The sequence below is a fragment of the Orbicella faveolata genome, unplaced genomic scaffold, assembly GCF_042242905.1.
Source record: "Orbicella faveolata isolate gen_17 unplaced genomic scaffold, um_ofav_v1 contig_14, whole genome shotgun sequence".
Lineage (NCBI taxonomy): Eukaryota > Metazoa > Cnidaria > Anthozoa > Scleractinia > Merulinidae > Orbicella > Orbicella faveolata.
In genome coordinates this window covers 5,709,429-5,734,790 of record NW_028301541.1, presented here as the reverse complement: position 1 = coordinate 5,734,790, position 25,362 = coordinate 5,709,429, and the positions used below count along the sequence as shown (strand labels likewise).

Sequence of the window (25,362 nt, the reverse complement as noted above, 5' to 3'; positions counted from 1 at the left end):
ATGATGATGATGATGACCCCTCCCTGTTACCGACCAGCTGAATCAAAACACTGTCAATGGGCGGAAACCTTATACTCAAAACCATTAGCATCAGGTTTAGAAACTCGAACTCCCAGCAGCTTTTGAACAAACCTCCTTATGGAGAATACAGAGAAAACGTTAGAACACGTAAGAACACGCGTGGCTTCCATAAATATTGTGAGGAAACCTGTCTCCAGGCTGCACTAGTACTCAATCTCCTTCTCGTACTCCGATTTAAAGGTCGCTATTTAGCCCAGTCGTTTTTGCTCTACCCGGTAAAAAGGTCTTCCAGCAACACAAATCGGTGCTTTTTCTCACAACTTTATCTTTTTATTGATAAACTCGACTTATTTTCTTACATAGCGAAAAAGGTTGTCTGTGACAAGTACTCTATCATATGCGATACGTTTTTAAAACCTCAATCAAAGAGGAAGCTTTGTCCTGATTAAAACTAATGTTTGAGCACTCGCGACAAGTAACGCAAACAGTTTCTTTACAAATGCTTCCACAGGCGTCTCAACTCATGCCTTATGTTAACTCTTTAAGTCTGTTTGTAACACTCGCTAAGAACCAAGAATGTTGTGACAGAGGCGGACACTTACAAACGGGGAAACATTGATGCAAGATCTCAAACAGCAAAGCCCAGTAGCCGTTCTATTGAACATCGACTACCGTATTGTTCTAACCGATGTGGTCAATAACGTACCGCGAAAAACCTCGCACGTTCTGCAAGAGCCTGGTATCGATTGATAGTACATACGTATTACGTGTGTAGCCAATCGGATATCGAGTTTTCGATTGGTCAGCCACTGGGCTATGCTACTAACCACAGGGATGCTCCGCTGAGTCATAATGACGCTGTAATTACATCGTATAGACGCGGGCTTAACAAAATATATTTTAGATCACAGTTCAGTTTTAGAAAGGAATAACACGAATTGAGTTTAATGAATTCCGCACTTAACTCGCATAACTTGTACCTAACCTAGTTTCAATTTCCACAGTATAAGAAAATGTACGAGACAAAGGACGTTAAAAATAGATAAGTACAAGATAATGTTTCTAATACTAGTTTTAGTAACAAAATATGCACAGTACTAATTATTACTCAAACTATAAAGGGTTAAAAGCTTTAAAATACCCCCTTCGAAATTGTCATGATTGGTGCATTTAACACCATTTTGTTTGGTTAAAAAAAGGGAAGCAAATTAGAAGTTCGGGGGCAAGCCTCAAGGCTTGCTATGGACCGACAGGAATGGAGGAAACTTGTTGATGCCCTATGCGCCACTTGGCGTCCAAAGGACTGATGATGACTCATGAAATTAGAAATGAATAAGCTAACAGAGAATCAAAAATCAAATGTCTATTACATCGAGCAAAAGCTATTCGGAGCTACATTTGTTCCCTATTAAAATCGGATTACTTCAAAGCTAAGTTGTAACAATGTTTTAATTAACTAATGTCTTGATTTTGATCCTGATATTTGTGTTATCTTCTAGTGTGGGTGACAATTCTGGGTGAACTTGCCTAGATTTCCTAGATTATGAGGAGACCCTCTCCCCGGCTATTTTATTGATTTTGTTTTTCATTTCCCCGCCTATATGTTTAAAACGTAGTGATAAGCCCTGGAAATTTAAATAGTCGCACTGCAAGAAAATGCATCATGCAGTTTCCTTACAAGAAAATTCTTCGGCCAGAATATCGAGACAAACGCTTTCATGACACAAAGCGTCGTAGAGTTCACCGTAAGGTTTATCCGATTTTGTTGTATTTCAGTTTTCCACCGACTAGTAGAATTCTACTAAAATAGGATTTATCTTTATCATTAGCAGCTATTCCTGACACTACGTCTTGACTTATACGAAGGTTAATTGCCACTTTCGCCCACACATCATCTTTCACGCCAGTTCATCTATATCTTGGTTAGTAGGTTTGCCTTCTTTGCCGTCTTTACCTTCTTCTCTGGAAGAAGAGAAACTCTCAGTAAACCAATGAAGCAAATTTGTTCATATCAAAGAGATAAAAACATCATCTATCCTTTCAGTGAAACATGTACAGTAAGTAGGCCCCTAAGTAACCTAATAATGCTCAATACCATGCGTCAAACAAGCTTCAAGCTTCATTTTCCTTTATTGAAAACAAAAGTTAAATCATCCAGACATTTGATCCTTTTTCGAAACCAGCTGACAGTGGCATTAAATTTTGTCCCTAAATCTTTTAGAGTGCGTAACAATGCTATGACCGTATTTAAGTTTTCACAAATTTACTAGGGGGTACTCCCGGGACCCGTTGAGGAAATAAAGGTACCATTAGGGCTCCTCCATAGCCTAAATTCATACCTTTTAATATAATTTCATGGCAGCTAAGAAAAAACTCGATCTGCATTATATATAAGTAAAAACTATGGCATTGTGGCAAATATATCAAGGTTCCAAATCATGGTAAGACCCTGTCCCTGGCTATTTTTTCATTTCCCCGCCTACTATATACCCTGCTTCCCATATCCGGGTTTTGCTTGTTTACTTCACTTCAGTCAGGAGACACGAAAATGTCAAGAATGAGCGAGAAAAATATTAAGAAATAATGGGCCATTTCCGAGTCACCTTGTGCCTCTGTTTCAAAACGAGTCCTCGTGCAAAAACCTTTCAGATGAAAATAAGTTTGATTTGCATCAAAATGAGCCTGTAGGCTGAACTCATTTTCATATAAATGGTTTTGCACAAAGACTCGTTTTGACATATGTACAGAGGCAAAAGGCAACTCGGAAATGGCCTATTCACTCACCTCGGATATCCCGATTAGGAACAGAATCTGGTGAGGAACGTTTACGGCGTTTCTTTGAAGAACGTGCTGAACTTTGGCCAGGCGAACCTTTGAAAATAGGGAACCATATCAATGCCTTTAATTCACTTCAAACACACTTATTGACCCCAAAATCGGCCCAAAATTGAACATAAAAATTAACAAATTACCCGCCACCTGAAGAGCGCTAATGATAATTTCAATTGTTATGCCTCCCAACTCAAATTGTTTTCCGATTGGAGGAGAACGTGTGACGTGTCATGGGTCTCTACTATATATCAACCCACACTCGTGCTAATCACGGTGTTTTAATTTGACACGACGAAGGACCAACGTACGTTTTCAATACTCGTCAAAACGACAAATTTGTCTTTGTGAGCTAATTAATAGCCTCAGTCAAAGGCAGACAAATAAACTCATTGTTAGGGGTGATAGCTCAAAGAGATTGATAGATCCGATAGCATCTCTTTATCGACCTCTGCCCTTGAAATAAGCTATTTGTTGGTTGCTTTCGTTTATTTCGCAGCGTTTGCAAACAGCCTGAAAAAGGGAAAAATTTATAATTTTCGTAATTCCGTTCAATCCGGAACATTACTCAAATGGAAAGCCCACTGATCAGAGATGGGATCATCAGAAGAAAATGCCCAAACAAATTTATAAATAAGCTGTAATGCATGGCTGTCTATTATACTAATATGCAACCCAAATCTGATGAAAAACAAACACTAATAGCATCATTCTCAAAATAAAGACATTTAAAACTAACCTGAAATTTTCCTCAGAGACGATCTGCATGCCAAGTAGTCTTCTTTCAAGATAGTTGTTTTCAGCTTAATGGTCTCCATACTAAGCTCTTCCTTCACCTGCTCTGTAATGAGGCACTCCTGGGCTACTGCACTGAGGTGACCAGAGCAATAATCATTCCACAGGCGTTCAAGAATCTCCAGGCTACGACACGTGACGTTTATTTTGATGCTACTCCCCTCTTCGCTTATGTGCATCAGCTGAAGTTTTCCGACTAAGTACGTATGGAGGTCATCTAACCCTTTAAACGAAGAGAGATCAAATTGCTCCTTGGCCTTATCAACCATCTGTTTCATATGTCTGTCAACCTTTCCTATTTCTTTTTGAAGATCTTGCTCCGCTGGGTTTCTGCTGGTGGCAATTTCAGCTTGGATGTTCAAAGACAAGTTACCTAAAAATAAATCAGCTTGTTACCTTGCAAGACAATGTTCTGTTGTTGTTTTTTTGTCCATTCTTGTTGACTGTCTGTCTACATGGATTTCTTGTAATTTGTTCAACAAACAGTTAATGCTAGTCAGTTAGTCTGTAACTAACGATCCATCAATCAATTGATTAATAGGGTGGTTTGTGAGTTTGTGAAAGTATGCATGAAATACTTTTTTATTAGTAAACCATAGGAGTATTCTTCACTTCACAGAATCATTAAAATAATATATTAATAAACTTATTTAAAAAATTAACCTTGAATCTCGAACGAAAAAGCTGACGTCAGCATTTTTCTAAAAGAAGGAAAATATTTCTCCAAAGATTTCTTTAGAGTTTGCCTTTACCTACAGAAAAGGCAAACATTTGTATAGATCTTTAAACTTCATGGTAAATGGCAGCATAAGTGACCACCCCTGGTATGTTTTTAATAACAAAATCATCGTAACAGCGCTTTTAGCGTCCCTGACAGCTCTCCTCTGGCTTAGCTAAAATACAGTCCAAATAGCTTTTCCTCACAACCAGAAACTAATCACGTGTAGGATAGGCTTGCCACTTCTATTTCCTAACGTAAAATGTAGGGATAACCACGCGTTTTTAAAAGTTAAGTGAGTTGTTAGTATCTTTTTTAAAAACCATTTCGGTGCCCGTTACAGTTTGTTTTGTCACCTCTCCAGTAAGTCGAACAATTGCTTCTTGCACTTATTTTACGTGCCCACTACGCCATCTGCAGGTAAGTGTCTACAGTTGGGTTTTAATATACTTTTGTTCAGATAACAATTAGTTCTTTAGCTCAAAGCCGTTAACAGTTAGTGGTTAGCGAAATGATGCTATTCTGGTATTCCTGGTTTAGTACAGTTTCATTAAACTTTAGTTTGGTCCCAGTAGGAAAACTTTTCTTTCATCTTAGTCGCATATTTGGTAACGAGTTGATAACGTCAATTTAAACCCTAACTCGCGTATGGTGTGTAAACCATGCCTTGCGAGATGGGCAAGAAGGCACCGTCCTTAATTAATCGAACCTTAGAACACTTGTTACCTGCATCATAGCGGGGCCAATCTTTAAAAATGCTGGGCTGACTTAACACATGAGCAACTAAAGACGCTGACATCATACTCGCGTAAGATTGCCAGTCCTTGGTCGAGTCTTTGGTACCATCTGCATAATTTGATATGCCTTTTACGACGACCCACTCTATTTGGAGATTATGGGCAGCTGCATAAACCCCTAACAAAAGGAAAATACAGAATTGTCTCTCAAGATTTCTAAGGGCAGGCAAATCTTTTTAAACTGCATGCGATCACTATCCTAACCGAGTGTGCCTAAGCGGAAATCAGAAGTTGAATTAGGCCAGGTGAATAATAATAATGATGATGATGACGACGATGATAGAATTAGGCCAGGTGAATAATAATGATGATGAGGATGAGGACGATGATAGTGGTAGTGGTAGTGGTAATGATAATAAAGATACTCAGGGATGCGTACATGCGTCCGACCAAGGGGCAGTCATATGGTTAGTTAAACACGTCACTTAAATGATATCTTACCTTCGCCTTCCATTTCAATTGCAATCGCGGTAGGATAATCCTTCAGCAGCTTATCTCGATCCTTTTTGGAATTTACTAGCGTGGAGCCGCTCAGCATCGTACCACAGACCACTTGCGGCTCTGCTTCTTCCATGTTCTTTAGTGGTGGGTACCAGCCATGTCCCGCACATCTCATGATGTCATTTAGCTTCTTACCCAAAGGGACAGTTGTACCACGATGTTCGACGCGACCGTTTATAGCCTTCTGTAAGGCATACGAGATCAGCTTGGCTGACACTACCACGTCTCCAAGCTTGGCTTTTTTGGAATTCATCCCCCCGCAAAAACCCACACAGAACACACCCTTAGGCTTCAAAGTGATGGCTGCATTTTGCACAGTCACCCCTGACCCGCCAACTCCGGAGCCCATGTCACATTTCATCAAACCGATTGTCAACTTTTCCTCTTCAGTTTCGTCTCCCATTTTTCCAACGTATACAAAACCGATTTTCGTATCATAATATTTCAACGGCTCCTGTAGGTAGTGAAAGCAACTCCGAAATTCGCAGTCTACAGCTGTCAGTAGCAGGAAGTCGATGACAAAGTTCTCACTAAACTTATGAGCCTTGCGCGGAAGATCTCTCTGCTGTGGAATTTTGACATTAAGCTGTGGAATTTGGACTTTAAGCTGAGGTGGATCACTCATTTTGTCCTACGATTTCGGGTGCCTGCGAAAATAAATATAAACTATCATAAATATATAGTTTTAGCCAAGCCTAAAAGCGGAGCTCCTGGGTCGGTTTGTAACTTTGCGTTGAGGTTTTCTGTTTATTTTGTTTGGCCCTCTGTTTTGAGTTTGAATGATCTCAAACTACACAAAACAAATGTAGTAAAAAGCACTTGTATACAAGAAAAAATTATACTTCGGTTGACTTTTATACTGAGTCAGCGTAACCGGCTTCCGAACAACCCGGCCTTGATTACAGCAAGTCAACCTAGCTTGAGCGATCCAATCGAAAACCAGCACTTGGACAGTGGTCAATTTCAAAAGAACACATGAGCTCTAAACTTGAGCCCGCGATATGGTGATATGATACTGGTCAGCGGATACCTTGTTTTGACAGGTGTCAATTGACCATAACCTGGATGTCCAATATCAAAGATGTACGCTCATAGTGTTAGCGAGCCCCTCCCAGGGGGGTACATGTTCCCATAATCCCTTAATCCTTTTTTATTTGATCCCTTGTTCTCCATTACTAAAACCACTTGCTCCGTAAAATGTTTTAAGCTCGTGTTCCCATAATCCCAGAAACTTTTGCGTTGTTCCCTTGATCCCCAAATGTTTTTATCGTTGTTCCCCACATTTGTTTGCTTCTTTTAGCTTCCTATTCATAATAGAAAAAAATCGCTTCCAAATCGCTTCATTGCCAGCAGCTTCTGTCATCTCAACCGTCTCAGCTACCTCTGCGATAGTGACGACTTCATTGGTATGTTTAAGCACATCCCCCATGATTACCTCGAAGCTCTAACATTTCGTGACGGTAGTTATAGCAAACAATGGTGACATCGACAATCTCTCTGCATCTTCCGTTAACAGCACTGGATTGGAAGGATCTTGAATGAATACTTTGGCTTTCACCCTCACGGCACGAAAAATCGCCTTTACCGCGCGTCAAATGTGTGGTTAAAGGTTTTGTAAAGGCCTCCTTTGCACGCTTTTGACGATGTGTGACGCGAATTAAAGATCATCTTTGAATAAACCTTTACCACCAAAGTCAAAGGCGTGAAAGAATATTTTTACTCACCTGTGAACGCCTTTGTTTTTAGGGTTAAAGGTGATCCTTTGATACGCCTTTACGCATTGTCAAAGGTGGGTCAAAAGTGTAATCAAATTGGTCTGCGATTCAAGTCAAAGGTTTGCTAAAGACGTGGTCGAAGATGGCTGTGACGCAGGCCAAAGGTTTGTCAAAGGTGCTCCGCGCGTTCCGCGCTCGCGCGTCTCGCCCGAACTTCTCGCTAGCGCTCCTCTTTCGCGATTCGCGACCGTTGATCACGTTTCGCACGATCCACATCTTATACACATTTTTCTGCTTGCTACACTAGCTTTGTAGCACCGCATACGAAGGATGCAATCATATCCGTACTTGGCTATCTACCTGATCGAAGAAAATGGCCAATTATTGTTTTATGTCTGACAAGTTTTGAAGATTATATCAGGTTTAATAAGGTTATTTTGTACCAAAACTCTTGAAAAATGGTAACGGAAAAGCGGCCCGGAAAGATCATTGCACCTGATTTTAGGAAAATAAATATACTCAACTTAATTCATCTCAGTTTTAATTTTTTTCCCCTGTTTTTATCAAGAGTAAATACCTTCAAGTACCTTACATAAATGTTTTGGGCTTCAGATTTCAAAAAGCCACGTTACAAGCTCGGTTTCAAACTACACGTAATGCGACTGATCACGATCGTGAAAACAACAGTCGACAAATCTTCCATGGTATAAAGCGCCTTTATCTAACATTGAACTACTATGGCTAAATTCTCAGTTCCTTAAATTTACTAGACCAGACTAGACAATAGAGAGGATAACCGCAAAATTTCGGGAAAGATATGGCAAACTTTGCACAAAAGTCAACTAGTGTAAAAGCGTCCTTTCCAGATGGCGCGTACAATCCGTTGCATGGAACTCCTCATGTTTTGGCAATTCTCCTTTTCTGCTGCTTGCACTTGCTAATTCTTGCATTGTAAGTGGAATGGAATACAGTGTTTTCCACTTCTCTCTCATCAAAGTGGTTAAACTGCCTTTTTGGGGTCAACGCCAACTGAATCCCCATGCTTTCTAGGGAAGACACATTTTGACAAAGTCTAGGGCGTTGACGAAATTAATCAATGCATCTTCACGGGGTAAGTCCATCCTGTCAACCATTGCTTGTCCGCACTTGTCTAAACAGAAGCAAACAGACAAAAACGTTGGAAATGAATATTAAGAGTGGATCTTGCTATTCTATTCCTTAAAGTTCACCCATGGTTTTTGCTAATATCACATAAATAAAACGTGGCCAATCAGATCATTACTCCTCCTCCGAATAGTTTGTGCTTCTGTCAATAGCAAATATGTATTTAATTTTACCGCAGATTTGGAATTTTAATCTTAAACTCAGTCCACTAACAAAAGAACGGTGAAAATAGTCTTGTCTGTAGTCCACAAACATATTTTCGCTCACGTGGTTGGTCTAAACGCATCACGTGACCGAATATGCCCCAGGTAAAGCAGGGCAAAATATGAGTAACATTCCTCATTTTCAAAAGATCCAGTGTGTTGCGAAATATACTTGACTGAGGATAATTAACACAATAGCTCCATATTTTGACTAAAAATATGTAAGGATATATGTCTTTGGCATTATGTGCTCCTCAAAGCTCACGCTTTTCCTTGAGCTTTGCTCTAAGAAAACTGTTTGCTAATCTGGGAACTGGTACTGTCTGTGGACCAATATTTTCATCAGAGTGCATAACACTTTTCAGAGAAACGCACGAGTCAAGGATAGAAGAGGGGACTCAATTGATAGCCTTTTTTGTGTATTTCTCTCCATTCTACTTAGAGATTTGGTCACACAGGTATGTCATTAAGAGCCAGTTTAACAAGCTAATTTCACCGGCTCAACAAGGGCTTATCCCCAGCTAGAATTTCAAAAGAGAACAAAGACTTGGGGTCATTTTAAAAGTGCACAGCTTGGCACAAATAAACAAAAAGCCTAAAGCCAGTTTACCAGTCCATCTGTCTGCCTGTTCCTTACAGACATCTCACAACAAGATCTTTTATAGTTGCAAAATAGCAATCTAAAAAACCAACAAATCTGACATAAACTGTGACAAGAAATGAGGAATACACACACCCTTGGGAATATTGCTGCTCCTGTGTAATTTCCACAGATCTCTTCATGATCAGTAGTGTTATCTTTTTCCTTATTTTCCTTGTAGATCATATGTGAAAAGGAGCATATAAACATATCAAAATAATTGCACATTTGATTAGTAAACAGTTAGCAACTAATGTACACTTTTTTTCCACTGAAAAAAATTCCTGAAATTAAATAATTTAACATGAGACATGCCTGCATGGAATCACATAGCTGTTGCATTCATTGAAACAAAACTCCAGTGCAAGATGATGAATACAACCACTATGATTCCCAGCAACTGCATCTCATAGGGGGAAATGGCCATTATCCAGACAAATTTGCCAACAAAATTTTAAATTAATAAACCAAATAAAGGTCTTTGTCAATTTACTTTTACTAAGTTATTATCAAATCCTCTATGCCTTAAATTCTCTACTGATCCCATCAATAGTTATGAATTAATCATATTATTAATTTTGCTTGAAAAAATTTGGTTTGGAAACCTGATGGCCAAACCAAAACAGTTGATATTGCAGACTACCACTCAAAATTTACATTCAAAACTCAGCTTTTACCAATCAAAAACCAACATTTCCTGAGACTGGGTTGCAACATTCTGCAACTTTGATTCATTTACCAAAAAGATTCCCATCCCTTGCATGGTTTCAATAACATTTTAATTTCTTAATTTTTGTCCAGGTGAGCCAGTTGATGTATTTGTCCCATAAGAAAGACAACATTTCCTCACTCAATGTCCTTAAATGAACCAAAAAGAAACATCTTTTTTTCACAGAGTGATGAGACTATAATAAAAATGATCAATTAAAATAATATTAATAAATTATAGCCAGGTTTTTTAAATCTATTTATATACTTTCTTTGCTGGAAAAAGATATAAAAAGTTGTGGCTGAAGAAGTTATAAGATGGTCTATGCTACAAAATATAGAATCAACAAATGAATATTCCAGCCTTCTGCTTACCAAAATGTTGTGATGCTTGCACACTTTGGAGCACTGCATGATTAAACTGCATCTGAGTTGACTATGAACTACAGAGTTGTATATTGTATCCTCTCCCAATTTATTCTGTTAATATCTTCAGTTCTCCTAGAATGGCCAGCTGAAGGATAAAAACAACATTCTCAAGCAAATTTCCACTAGTCAGTTTTTAATTGGCAGTTAATTGTCTACTGCTCAAAAGACCAAGACATGATACTCTAAAACTATTGGTACTGTCCAGAGAGGTCACATAATAATATTAGTATGAGGTCAGCTTTTTGATTTGCAACTAATGGCAAGTTTGATTTTTATTAAACATTGTAACAATTTCACCCACTAAGGATAAGCTGGATTATGTGTACTAAAGATATCCACCGTCAAGTGTTGATCGATACCCTTGATCGATACTCTCAATCGACACTCGATCAACACCTGATCGATACTCAATCGACACTCCATCGACACTCAATCTACATTTCTATTACTCAGTTTTGCAAATGTCACAGGGTAGGTGCATTTGATCACCTGGTATGACATCATTCTTAGCCCAGGAGACAGTTCAAAATGTCAAATGCCTGGCAGGTTGGGGGGGGGGGGGGGGTGGGTGGGGAGGGTTGACCAGGAGATAGTGGAGTTCCAAATGACTGATCCATAAGCCTGATACAACAAATATCAAAACATATTTTTACTACAATTGCTACTGATCTCGCAATCTGATTGTCATCGCAGTGGTCAAAATTTGTTGTGGACTCACTCGGCTGTGTTTCATGAGTCCACAACATTTTGACCTCTGTGATGATGCGTATCATTGTCAATAAGAGTACAGACCACACTAAACCACATTCGATTTGTTAAATTCACACCAGTGAAGTCATTTATCAACATCAATGAACAAACATCATAATTACAACTGTGGCAACAAACAGAGCTTTTTTCAATAGAATGCTAACTAGAGACAAAAGCAGAAACTTATCCATAGATTAAATTTTCAGAGTCAACAACTCTTTCAATGGTATAATTAATATAATAATTAAGTCAGGTCGAGATGGTTTGTCATGCATGGCCGACTGAGTTTTTCCTTCAATGCAAATTTCCTTTACATTTACATGAGCTTTCTTTCGAGGGAATTATTTGAGCTCAGAAATTACAAGAGGCATTGTGCACAACAATTTATACGAAGATGGAGTTAAGTTTAAGCTTAATTATTAAGTTACGTTTATTTCAAGCACTGATCATGCTAAAATCTATGCTATGACAGACACTTCAATTTAATGCACAAGACTTAACTGAGCAATTTAATGCACAAGACTTGACTGAGTAAGGAAAAAATATTATCTTTGTCAACTTTTGTAAATAAGTATATGTGAATTGGAAATAAAGTCTTGTCTTTTCTTAACGAAGAGCTTTGCCGATCAACTGAGATTCAGTCAAGTGCAATTAATCTTGGACCAAAATGTTTTCACCAAGGATCTGTCCTGCTATGAATATACGAAATTCATAGCTCTTTATTCCTTTATGTTGCCATTGCTGCATTTAATTTACTTTTTCAACTCTGTTATTCTCTGAACATTGAAAAAAAATGAATGAAATTCAGACTTACCTTTCCTGGTCCAAAACACAATGAAGCCAAATGAAGCCAAATGAAGAAAAATGTCTGCTTTCCTGACTGCCAACTTCGTTGACCTTTAGTCTCTCTCTGATTGGCCAGAAAAATGCGGGAAGCCGCTGGCAGCCGTGTTTTTCCTGCTGTTTTCGAGCTGTTTTCTTGTGCCACCTCAAGGTCAAGTGAAAACTTTTTTATTAAAAAAATACACATTGGCAAGAAAGCAAGCTTTCATTTAATCGTTAAAACAGAAAAAAATACGAAAACGCAGGCTATTAGGGCGTTAAAAGAGGAGTCGCAGGATATGGCCATATTTGACCTCGCCTTTGACATGCATGACGTAGGATCAAAGTTGTACAAAGCCATGGTGCCTTTGAACGCCTTTGACATAAGAGATCAAAGGTATGCAAATCCGTGGTGTCTTTGAATGCCTTTTAGTTAAGAGATCAAAGGTATGCAAAGTATTGGTGTCTTTGAACGCCTTTAGCGCATCAAAACTTAAGTCAAAGTTATTGACATGTTTGACCTCACCTTTGACAGGGATCAAATGTATAGCAAATCCATAAGATATTAATTTTGATTCCTCCTTTGACGTGGGTCAAAGGTGGAGTCAAAGTTAACATCGCATTTGCCCTCTTCTTTGTCATGGATCAAATGTATCAGCAAAGCCATGACAGTTTTGACACACATTTGACGCACGTCAAAGTTTGGATCAAAGCTATGATCATATTTGACCTCGACTTTGATCAGGATCAAATTTAGAGTAAATCCAATTTTTTGCGCTGTGCCTTTTCATGCTGACACTCACGCTTTCTTGCAGACAGGCTATTATTACAACTGATGTATGAGAATCACTGGTACAACTATAACACAGACAATCTGGCTTGGTTGACAAAGTCTCTGTTGTTTCCCTACGTGGGACTGGAACCGTTGCTGCTTTACTGAACACCGTGAAATCTATACTAAAGGCTGTACAGTCGGATAGTCGGCTGCATACAGATTTATTGGCAGAGTTCCTAGACTGTCCTTGGTTGTCTTGTTTTGCACTGTTTTCTGGGGGACTCTGACCATACATTGCTCTCCAGTTCCTCATTTCATTCCCCTGCTGTTCAGATAGTTTGAGTGCCTTTGGAGGGCATAACTTGGGTAAATCCTTACAATGTGTTGTGGTGAAAATCTGTGGGTAGTAGGATTTGGGAGCTGTGAAGTAAGCAAATGGTGTAAAATATTGCCTCTTCAACCGTTCCTTGATTGCCCCGCTGAATCTCTACTCGAATTTAAGGGCATGTCAGTGGCACCACTTCTCATTTCTGAAAATGTGTTTTTGACGACGAATGTTTAAAGACTTCTAATACTAAATGTGGTGGTAAGGCTTGATTAAAACTGTCTAGGAGGTCATTGATGTTACGCAGAGACTTCAGGATCTTTCTTTCTTCTTCCATAACAACAGATGAAACAGTGAGGGCCTTGTGTTTCAGCTGTGGTACCAATAAGCTTATCTCCAGATACACTTACTTGTAATCCAAGTTCAAAGCTCCATCCCTGCGTAGGCTTTCCTTCCCATTGCAATAAATTGCTCCATGCAGTAATTAGTACAACTGGGATTGCTTCGATCGAGCTGTGTCATGATCAGCTGTAACATTCTCGACATCTTTTTCCGTCATCTTGATTTTTGCCACAAGGTAGAGACAAACATGCTCAAAATGACACTCAGGTGAAAAGGGACCCATGTCCCACCTACATTATATTGATGTTATATTTTATTGTAGGGGCTGCTGGGGAAAGTTTTAAAAAAACCATCATTGAAAGTAGATTATAATGTTCCCTTGATCCCAACAAGCTAATCAGGAGTTCCCATTTTCCCTGAAAATAATTTGACAATATCCCCTGTTCCCTAAAAATAAATGCTCTAGTTCCCGTATTCCCTAAAACCCCTGGGAGGGACTCTCATTAGCACTATATAACTGTATAATTGTTAATTATTATCATTATTATTATTACGCTATAAACCATGGCTGCATATCTCTGTGAATGGCCACCATCTTGAGCAACTCTGCCACCGTTGTCGTCGTGCGTTCGCGCCCACGAGCAATACCGCTAGCCATGATAACCATGAGAAAATCAATTCATGGGCTTCCTTTTCTTTCGTATATTAGTATGGTACTCCGCTTAGCGGGGCTTCGGGTCGCCGCTGCTCCGCTAAAAATATGCAATAACTGACAGCACGCAATTCTGAATCACATGAAACCCTCGTGTAAGCCCTTGAACTTATAACTGTCCTAAACTTCAATTTTTAAAGGTTCCAAGCATCATCGGTAGTCCTATACCCCGGTTTCCAAGCTTAAGATACACACTGCACCAAGAGAGAAAAAAAATTGTTTCAAGACGACCTTGCGGCGCAGTAGCCAGCAGCCCCAGTGCTAACTCTATGAGTTTATTGTTTGGTATTGATCAAGCAATTTTCAAGACAGTAATTCTATCCTCTTACAAATAATATGCACTTGAAGCACAAAAAGAAAATATGAAGCGATGACGACCAAAAGCATGAGGCACTCTTTGAAAAGAGAGCACATTCAACTTCTTCGTTTATGAAAGATCGGATATTTATGGCGACGTTGAGTATATGAAGTTGTTTGAGATATATTGCTTAACCGTAAAGCAGATTGGTTCTAGCTCACCGATCAATCATGTTTTCAAAATAAAATTGCCCGTTGCGTTCATGGCGTCTTTTGCGCTTGAACAAATTATTTCGCGCTCTTGTTTTTCGCAAATTTCGTTTGATGATCGAACGTCTTTGTTAAATGACTGGGTTTTCCGAAAAGGAACAACTCAGTTTTGTTATCACAGCAGCATCCATTGGGCTTCAGACAATGTTCACTCGAACAAAGGCTGTGGTTTAACCTTTTGCATTCAGAGTATTCATTCCCGGAAAGTTTTACGGTTGAAGTCTCTGAGGAGTGACATCCAAAAGCTATCGAGTGTAGCTCTTTTCTGTCACGTAGCTTGAGTTCCAATATCTTTAGAAGGTAACCGAATTTGTGACTTCTTTTACACATATCTAAGGAATACTAATCGCCAAAAACCTTCTGTGTAAACTATTCCGCCTCAACTCCCAAAACTGCGGTGGTTATTGTAGTTTATGTAGACGGTAATATATTAGCATTAACCGAGCATTATTTGAATTGTAAACGTCTATGACTCAGCATCTCTCTGAATGTGTATCAGGTTAATGCGAAGCGTACATAACCGTACTTATATCGATTGTTTCAATTTGTCTTTGAAGCGTTAAGATGTACTGAAAATTGAGATTTAAAGCGTGTATGTCAACATCGTACAAGTAAGGTATGCGGAAAATTGCTACGGCCCAGCGCCGCGTGTTTAATGAAGTATTCAATATGTGAATCGAATTGGTCGGAATGTTTTGATTTTCAGCTACAGAAGTGTACTGCTTGTTACACACGCGGCCCAAGCTCGATTTATGAGAACGACAAACGTGACTCCAACGGTTTGAATAGGTTGGTATAGAAACGCAACGGTTTGGTTTTAAAGCTAAAATTTAATACCGTTTCTTAAATAAGGTCAGCTCACCTCGATACCTTGTTGTATTGGATGTTTTCTGCCAGCTTCTCAAGCGGATCTGAAGCGATTCTGGCGAGGTTTCGTCCTCGGGTACGCAAAGGAAGAGAACTCAATGGAGAGCTTAGACCACCAGTGTTAACCTGAGTTTCAGATCAAGATGAAACAACAGTCTGTATCTTGACTGTTTATTGCGTTCGACGAAGTGGAACGCAAACGTAATTTTGACCTGTGGCTTTTCAGAGTTGGTTTCCCTGTGCACGGTTCTAGGCCGAAAAAAACCACATTCCTGTAAGGACACCAAAATGGCCACCCCACTTGATTTTTGCAGGGGCATGTATCGGCCAGTAAACTGGTACCGTTTAATGCTAAGACATGTGATAAGACATGTGGCGAACATGTGAGTATGTGAGCAGGCCATGTGAGCTCGTCTTTCCGATGGATCTTTTTTGACTTCTTTCCATTCAGTCGCCGTACGCCTCGCTATTATGAGCTCTCAGCCTTAGATTTTAGCGAATTTAAACGCTTCGACGGCAGCATTTATCGCAATCTGAGGGAATTGTCCTTGTTTATTAACACGACTGGGCTTTGGGATGATAACCGTGGGAACAGCTACATTTTGATTGCATTTGTTGATTAGTTCCAGTCGCGACAGATAGCTCGATCTTTATCCGGTCGAAATTTTATTGTTTGGAATCGGTGGAAAAGTTCTCGGGAGGCAAGATCCATAAGACTACTTCATTCATCAGGGGAAATACTCGAATTAGTCGCGAAACGAGCACGCGACTGCAAATGCTAGTACGTAATTTAAATATTCTATGAAACTTGAGAGACTACAGAAACTGGCAGCGTCACGCAACTTATCAACAAATCGTGACCTCTTCACTAGCATGGACTTTGACACCATGCATATCTGACTGTAAAACTTCGGTTGCTGCTGAAAAATGTTGATTTTAGCAATAGACAAAGGTTGAAAGTCAGCCAGTGAAATCATTTATTTACGATATGTAGTTGCATATTAAAGTGAGAGCGTCGAACGCACTCTCATAATCTCTGATTACTACTAGTATTAATATAGTGACCTAGTAGTAACAATCTTTTATTAGGAAGCTCCATCACTAAAAGTGGTTTACATAGAGGTAAACCTCTTCTTCGATCACGCAATTCAGTAGAATAAGATGTATGAAAACTTACTAGGAATCGGGAACTGTGAAGGTCTACAGTCAATGTCTTCCTAGTCCTCAAGAGGTAAGCTTGGTTGTAGGAATCTGACACGACTCGACCACCAGAAAAGTGATTGCTATGTCACGTGACGACGCGCTGTTTATTGAAGAAGTGGCTCGCAACCGAGCCCCCGAGGGTGTGAATGTAGAGCTGAAATGTCCATTATCAGGAAAATTTTCGGCGATTTCTTACTTCATTTCTTAACCATCAACAACCCTTGCTAATCTCAGATCTCAGGTATTGGTTAAAAAAACCCGTGTAATTTCTCAGCTTCTAGTTTCAACGTCACTAATTCTCAGCCATAAAGATCGGAGAGCCTAAGCCCCTTCTCAGACCAAAAATAGGTCCGCAACGCATACATGTGCAACGCATGTATTATCAGTTTTTCGAGTCATTTTCCTGACTCCTGGCTATAGCTGTAACCACAGAAAATGTGCATAAAATTGACGTAAGCCTATCAAATCATTCCTTATAACTCACTCCTCCGCAGAACGTTAAAGGGTTTTAAGGGTTTTAAGGGTGGGGGAATCCGCCGAACGAATGAGTGAAGGCGCAGGATTCGACTTCGCGCTTACCTTCACCTTGCACAGCGACTTTTTATGACGACCTTTTCGAACGTCTGCGGAGGATAGCTAGAGAGTCCTTGTTAATGGATAAACTAGTTTATTTTAATGGTACAAAATGCTGCCACGAAGCGAAGGAGGATGTAAGGAGTATCAACACAGAGCAGGAATGTTCTCATACAGAATTAAGTATCTTCGATAACAGCAACAAACCGGTTTATTTAACTTTCGGATTACAGCACTCAAAAAAGACTAAGAAATTGCCTCTTTCACACTCCCCAGAGATTTCTGTGGTACCTGGCGTGTTTTGGTCCTTTGCATACTCTAGTAAGTAGGAGAGAGTTTTTTTGATCGCAGCCGCCAAAACAAACATAGACACGCAAGGCGTGCAAGAGTTTTTGTGTGTGAAGTCTCGGAGATAGGAGCATTCATGGAACTGTTTACAGTAATGATTTGGTTAATTTGACAAGTTTTTTTGGTTCCGATGTACAGCAAGAAAGAAACTAAGAATTTATGATGTCCATACGATGTTACATCGGTAATGGTAAGATAGCTAAATAGTAAGCCATAAAATGTTTGACTGAACAAACTACAGTAATGTGACACGTCTCCAGATTAATGTAGATACCATCTTATTTTTTTCTTTAAATCCGGAGTTCTTTGATAAACCCACACTATGATTGGTGTGACACGTGCACATGCATAACTCCCTCACTGGCCGATCACCTAGCCCTCCCAACCCCCAAGAGGAATTTTTGCTCAAAAATGCTCAAGTTAAGAGACCTTTTCGCATTTTATACGAGTCGTAAGTTTACCCTTTTTACACAACACAACACAAGAACACTACTTCACCGAAAATAGAAAGAAAGAGAAAAAAAACCTCTCTGACGCATTGAATGTCTGATTTAATTAAATTACCCTTTAACTTGGTGCCACGCGGTCTTCAAAGAACATTTGAGCAGTTTTGATACTCTTTACCTTTCATAATATCGGACTGAAAAGAATGTCATAAAATGCCCATCAAATAAAAATAACCTTCTACTGCAAAGACGTAAAAACCGTCCAGAAATGAAAGCTTCTTTCTGTTTAATATCCTGGGAGCAATAGCCGATAATTTGTCAGCTCTAATTGAATTTACTCCCATATAAAAAAACAAAAGTGTTAAGTTACCATTTGTAACTAAAGATAGCAAACATCTCGTGGGAAAGAGTGGTGACGATTCGTCAGCTCTAATTAAATTTACTCCCTTGTGATAAACAAGAGTGTTCAAATTACCCTTTGTAACTAAAAAATAAAAATATCTCGTTATATTTGCATGCAACAAGAACAAAACAATCGTCACCTGCACTTACTACTGTAAACGTTAGAACTGTTTCAGATCTAAATAGTCTCGTCTCCTCTAAAACATGTCCTAAGAACTAGAAGCGACGATTCGTGACCTCTAATTGAATTTACTCCTTGTGAAAAACAAAAGTATCAAGTTACCTTTGTAACTAAAAATAAAAATATCTCGTTGCATTTGCAGACTACTAACTCTGAACTGTTTCAAACCTCAAGGCTCATCTCGCTCGTAACTAAAATCCTCAGCCTAACTCACAGAAAATATCGAAGTAAGCCCAATATATGAATACTTCCTCCTCTTTTATAGAAGAATAAATATAGCCGTTCTAAACTGTGTCGGGATCAAATCTTCATACATACCATTTACCTTTACAACAAGAAATTTGATTGGCTGTTTATAGTAGATCCAATCTGATTGGTGTGACATACATACATCTCTCACTCACTCACTTATCCATTGACCCGTCCATGACATACCCGACGCGCCGACTAAGAGGTGTTTTTTTTTACAAAAAAATAACTCAAACATGGCGTAGAGTGTCGAGATTTTCTTCTAGACGCCAAAATTCTGTACTTAGAACTACTGAACACACCTTTAAAGAGTTCGGAAGGGTAAGGAATAAGCATCAAGAAGACTCGATCGATGGTTAAGAGGGAGACAATGACTTAAAGCAATGATATCGTCCTTCGGGTTGCCAGAAGGTCTGAATCGCGATCGAAGGTCTTCCCATGTCTTCCTGAATACATGTAAACCAAAACCTCGTTACGGACCACTATGGACAAGTTTAAAACGGACTTTCTCGTACCATCTGTGATATGAAAGTATCTCTAGTTCAACCGAGATGTATCGCTTAAATTAGCATTCTCTGCTAGAGGATTAGTTTTGGTGTTATTTATATAAACGTTTCAACTGACTTTTACGTTAACAACAGATCGACAACAACAATCATTTGAATAGCACAAATATACTTTTGTAGAACGATTGTATCCAAGTCATTATTTTTCATGAACACGATCTTTTTGGTGTTCACCTATTTATAATTTGTGAAGCTTGCTGACGTCGCACTTTCCGGATGGAACCCCTCGTTAAGGAAATTAGAATAGAACGGATATTACATTTCAAGAACCTTTTCGTGCACACTACATGAGGCACAGGGTAAGGGAAAACTTGACTACATATCGAAACGAAATGAATTTACACAATTTCAATTGAACCACTTCGCTTTGAAAACTTCAATACAATATATATAAGATAACTAACACAGAATGACGGTCATTTTGACTGCATGTATCTAACGTTCTTGACGTCTTCCTGGTCTTTGTCTTTGTTTTTATGCTTTCGTATACTCAAAGATTCTGATTCGAACAGTCAACCCTGAAGAAAAGTGTAAACTATTTTGTCACTGTTACCGTAATACTGATATGAAATTCGCTAAGGTGATAAATGCCTCGAAATAAAACTTCAAGATGATTTACTTCTGGAAAAAGAGTGTTAATTTAAGGTGGCTCAAAACAGTTTCCAACACTTAGATTTTGATGGGTCGTTATAACCACTCTTTATCACTTGATGCTACAATCATGGTACCAAAAAAACTGCCCAATCATTGGTGAACACGTTGTTACCATTTTCGTGACCCAATAGTTTACCATAGCAACAGTATGACCTCCTAAAAACACCCTTAATTACAACTTTAGGGGCTTATAATTCAAAATTGGCACGTTTTTTTTTTTAATATTATCAACTTTTGATAAGCATAATAAGACGCAACGTTTGGCAAAGTTTAAAAAATTCTGTAGGCAGTGTTCAGAGCCACCTTAAATTTTCGAAAATTTAAGGTGGCTCTGAACCCTGCCTACAAGAATGTAAGCGACTTAGAAGAACCAGAGATACGGTTCGAAAATTTGGGAAACTTTTTAAGTCTTTTTTTAGATCAGTTTTAAGCTTTCGCTCCCTTTTAAAAACGAACAGATCAGAGTCGTTACGACCCCTTTTTTAAGCTCACGAAGTGTGGTCGCTTACGAGAGCTTTGGCTGTATATTTCCCGGCATGCATGAACGCTTAGTTGCTGTCTCAAGGCACAGAGTTCAGTATTCTTACCAAAACATTATCTCATCGGGGAGTCAGCGATGACTGTGAATTTTTCCATCAACAAAACTGTTGAGGCCGGGCAGAAAGAAAAACTATAACTGGCTTGCGAAAACTGGCAATTCTTGAACATTCCGCCGCCGGTATTACATGCTTATTCACTTTATCTTAAACGTCTGGCTTATTTTAGAACTTTCCACTGATCGGTTTAACGTCGCAACTAAAAGGCGGTTTCAGTGAGCCGTATTGGTTTGTCTTCATTTAAATTCTTATCAAGCAATTTGTCTTTATCCATCAGCTTTTCCTTCGCGCTGTCGTCGTCCAAGGATCGCGCAGGCACTCCTCTGTAATTTTCATGCTTTGGAGTGTACCTGGTAGCCAAGGGGTACAGGGGTTGCTCGCTTTGGGGGTCAGTTGACTCAAAGCCTACCAGAAGAAGGTCGTCACGTGACAGGTGCTCGACAATCGCGGCGCCAAAGGAGTCGCCCATGATGTTAACTATACCACGTAAGCGATCCCTAAAAAATAGAAACGGGAGTTGATAGAAATTGTATACTGCAGATACCTTAATTACCAAATAAAGAGGCCCCATCTCAAACAAAATGTTGACTAGAGGTAGTGTGGCGAAAAACCATAAAACACGCTTTTTCTCTGTTTTATCAAGCAGGGTCCTATCTATACCATAATTAACAAATAAAGAAGCCTGAGCCGTGTATTACACTGTGATAAAACACGACGGGCATTTGAGAACACGAGGGAAATGTAGAAAACACGAGCCGCGAGCGAGTGTTTTCTACATTTCTCGAGTGTTCTCAAATATCCGGAGTGTTTTATGACAGTGCAATGCACCAATTAGGCTTCTTTATTTACTTTATGATATAGATTTTACACGCGCAAAACAATAAGACACGCTTTTTTTATGGTTTATACTCTGATAAAACATGGGTTTTTGACCAATCAGAACGCGCGCAGCTTCCTCCTATCTATATTATAATTAGTTATACATAAAGTGTAGCAATGGAACAATGATTGAAGAGTGCGTCGACGTAAGTATGACGTTTGTCGATTATGCTTAAACTTTGAAAATAATAATAATAATAATAATAATAATAATGACGATGACGATGACAATGAAGATGATGATAATGATAATAATTTGGTTGGGGCACGTTTTATTCCCGTCTTTCAGATAGTGATTATCGCCTTTGCTTTTTACTCCATTGACGTTTACTCAAATTACTGATTTTTTTTTTCGTATTTTTCTTGATTTGTTATGTCCACGGTTGTTTTCGTTGATTTCAGGGAGGGGGGTAGGGATATTTTAGTGGTTTGATCGGGATGGAGAAATATCCTGGCCGACTTTAATTTGCCCAGCCGGGGAGTTTTTCCTTCGTCGAAACCCGGGTCAAATCAAGGTTTCACGTCTAAAAATGCCAGCTTTTGGTTTCAGGTGATTGTGTTATGAATCTATCAGAGGCTAGATTTCTGACGGAGCTGTTACAACAATGTCAAATTTTGGTTTGATCTAATTCAGACTGGAAGGGTTTATAAATCAAGAAAATACTCACAAAAGTACATCGACAGAGAATAAGAGGGCGATGTAATCTGTTGGCAGAGGCTTTTGAAAACCAGGGTCGGAAAAGGCGTCATATACTGTCGCTTCCGATTGGCGTTTTTAGACCTTTCAGTGTGGACGACAGGCGAAAGCGTATCAGAAGCTATGTGGTTTTGAATAAAAACGAATTAGTGTGGACAGGTGAAAAAAAAGAAAAAACCAAAACGCTCGTATGCGCGAAAATATTTTGCTTCGTTTTGGTGGAGACGAAAACGGATACTTCTAAAAATCGCATTAGCTTTGTAGGGGCCCAAGCTCCTTCTCGGGAGCGCGGAAGATTAGAGACCCTGGGTACGAGGTTGGTCGGGGCCATTGTATCGAACGTTATTTATACCTGCTACCAAGGTGAACGTATCGACCATGTTAGGAAATCCTGGAGGGATATACACGTTCTCATAACCTGAAATTTAACCGTCACCAGTCTCCGAGAACTTTAACCAGTTGCTTTTCTCTTTGTTTCTCCTAGCACCTTGTTTACCTTGCATTCGAATAGCGACCACGGGACACCTCCAACGGTTTATGATGAAGTTGAATTTATAAGCCGAGTTGTCCCACTTAGGTTTGTACGCGTATAAACCTTGCTCATAGTGTTTTGGATTTGCATAGAAGAAGTAACCTGACGGAGTATTGCTGTCTTTGTTAAGAATCTCGAACCTGAAGACGTCCTGATTGTTAGATCGATGGCAGTGGATGAGAAATGTGGTGCGTCTCCCGGGCACATTGACGTCTTTTCTGCCCGTAACATCTTTCCCTCCACAACAACGCGTTCGTAGATAGCTATCGGAACCCCTGTGTGTTGGATGGGCCCAAACGTACTTGTTGTTAAAGGTCTTGATTCGCACGTATCTTCGATCACCAGGATTTGGACATATCTGATCTAAAAATTCTGCAATTGAGAAGTGAAAACAGCACCATGCAATGGCGTGATAAGTAATACTTATGCAATGCTTTCGAGTGGTATACCATGGAATTTACCACGAGCCACTTGTATTTTTTAAAGGCTCGTGTGTATACCAAGAAAATACAAGTGACAGGTGGGATATTGCATGGTATACCACGAGAGTGCGTTGGATAACTATTTTATACCATGCCAAAGAAAATACAGTGGCCAACATTGTCAATGCGACAAACGCGCGGCGCATGATGGGCAGGTTGGATGTAATACCGTCGAATATACAACGGTGTTCCTGTATTCTGATTGGCTGTATTTTCTATGGCATGGTGTAAGATTAAAGATTTACTTTGGTGTTAATTGGCATGTTCATAACAGTTGTTACTGAGACCAGTTTTAATGTAAGGCTGTGGGGTCTGGAAGTTAACAAATACAGAAGCGAATAAACTGGACGCTTTCCAATACAAATACATGGAGCCCGTTTTAGAACAAGGTGGCTCAAACCATCTCCAACCAACACACATTCGCGAGATCACTGGAGTGAACAGAGCAAGTGATGAGATCAGACGTCAAAGATGGAACTGGATTGGACTTATAAAGAGGATGGACAGAGAAGAGTACACTGTTACAGCATTGGAGTGAAGGCCAGAGGGGAGGAGAAGACCAGGTCGACCCTAAACAACATTGAGGAGAAAATGCATGATTGAGGAGGAAAGGTGCGAGTTGGGTGGCAGCAGTCATAGGCGACTGTCAGAGCTTTAGCAAGTAAAACATCCGGAGTGGATGGAAGGAGAATGTCAAAGCTTCATGTGCCTTTGATATGGAGAGATACAGGTAGGTTGGTATGGCTCGACATGAACGCAGAGTCAGGAAGACAAAATCCGATTAACGTATTCTAACAGGCGCACCTGCTATTTTTAAGGTAGTTCTTGCGTTTACATTTATCGGGAAAGTCTGAAACCTTTTAGTGTCTGACTATTCAAATGGGTGATATTAATCAGTGCTGTCATGTGGTTCTTTATCGGACATCTTTACTTTGTACATGCTGTAAAAAGGGAGCAAGTGGACTGTAGAAGCTTAGCTCTCTATTGAACAATGTTAATCAAAAAGCTAATGTCATGAATTCGCAGGGAGGAATAATCTTACGAATTCATTTACCAACAAGGATGTTAAAGTTTCAAATTTTCATTTTCCTCAAATAAACGTCAATTGGGATGTTAGTCCATCGCAGGGTTACCCCCCGGCACTAAGGGATGTGGAGTGGGGGTGGGCGCTTTTTTTTTGCCTGCCCTACCGGCTTTTCTTCCCTCTGCAATTTTTTTTTTTACGCAAAATAAGGGGAGACTCCGAGTCCCCCGGGCCCCTCCCCTAGATCCGCCACTGAGAGAAGACATATAAATGCCCCGTTTGTCGCAAAAAGTACTTGTTTACGTCTTCGACTGAAGTGCCTCGGCATTGGAGATTATAAATCAAGTTGTTAAAATTTTATTTTACTTTCTACGACAATTTCAGCAAATTTCACTAGCGTTATAGCCGCCGTAGCCAGTATATATGAGGCAAACCGAGGCAGTTACCTCAGTTATTTTTTCGTTTTCGTAGTTTTTTCGTTTCTGTAGCGAATGTTTTCTGAAGGGAGAAAGGGAAAAGAAGTGCTAATAAAATACTTATGAGAGAATTTAACCTTAACCATGGGCATTGCCTCATTCACAATTGTTTTTCTGGCTACGGCCCTGGTATTTCGCGGTGTTTTGTAAAATTGACCCAACTCCTACGGTCTTTTCCTTTCCGAGCGCACTTTTTAAAAAGTATTTGTGGACGATCTTCATCTGTTGTGTAAATGCAATTTAGCAGCTGGTGTACCTGCTTTTGTTCTCTTGGTTGATTTTAATGATACAGTCTTGTGGTCGGAAGGCTGCTTCTCACGATCTCCTTCGAAGACGTTAGTTGCACAAAGGAATAAAGAGCGCTTCCTCATCCG

The 25,362-nt window shown here is 39.5% G+C and overlaps 1 protein-coding gene, 1 long non-coding RNA gene and 1 pseudogene across 3 annotated transcripts; all 3 read right to left on the bottom strand.

Annotated features, from left to right (window-relative positions):
* Positions 1–329: 329 nt before the first annotated feature.
* On the bottom strand, positions 330–15,756 carry LOC110068522 (death domain-containing ATP nucleosidase-like). Its single transcript, XM_089286354.1, has 6 exons — positions 15,676–15,756; positions 5,602–6,308; positions 5,090–5,278; positions 3,590–4,018; positions 2,806–2,892; positions 330–1,983 (listed from the first exon to the last, which is right to left on the bottom strand). The coding sequence occupies exons 2-6, from the start codon at positions 6,284–6,286 to the stop codon at positions 1,934–1,936; spliced, it is 1,440 nt and encodes a 479-aa protein (XP_089142480.1). The 5' UTR covers positions 6,287–6,308; positions 15,676–15,756; the 3' UTR covers positions 330–1,933.
* Positions 7,901–12,860, bottom strand: LOC149113737 (uncharacterized). 2 transcript variants are annotated; one of them, XR_016206331.1, is made up of 4 exons: positions 12,085–12,860; positions 10,467–10,605; positions 9,480–9,557; positions 7,901–8,526 (listed from the first exon to the last, which is right to left on the bottom strand). It is a non-coding gene; the product is annotated as an uncharacterized LOC149113737 (long non-coding RNA). The 2 variants fall into 2 exon arrangements; XR_016206332.1 differs by lacking the exon at positions 12,085–12,860 and having other exon boundaries at positions 10,467–11,038.
* A 7,014-nt stretch (positions 15,757–22,770) lies between the features above and the next one.
* LOC149113736 (uncharacterized) lies at positions 22,771–25,359 on the bottom strand (annotated as a pseudogene).
* Between the last annotated feature and the right edge of the window lie 3 nt (positions 25,360–25,362).

Coding starts and splice junctions, on each gene's coding strand:
- LOC110068522 (XM_089286354.1), bottom strand. CDS start 6,286: ATGAGTGATCCACCTCAGCTTAAAGTCCAAATTCCACAGCTTAATGTC. Junction 5,279..5,601: donor AATTGAAATGGAAGGCGAAG/GTAAGATATCAT, acceptor TCCTTTTGTTAG/GGGTTTATGCAGCTGCCCAT. Junction 4,019..5,089: donor TTGGCCCCGCTATGATGCAG/GTAACAAGTGTT, acceptor ATTTATTTTTAG/GTAACTTGTCTTTGAACATC.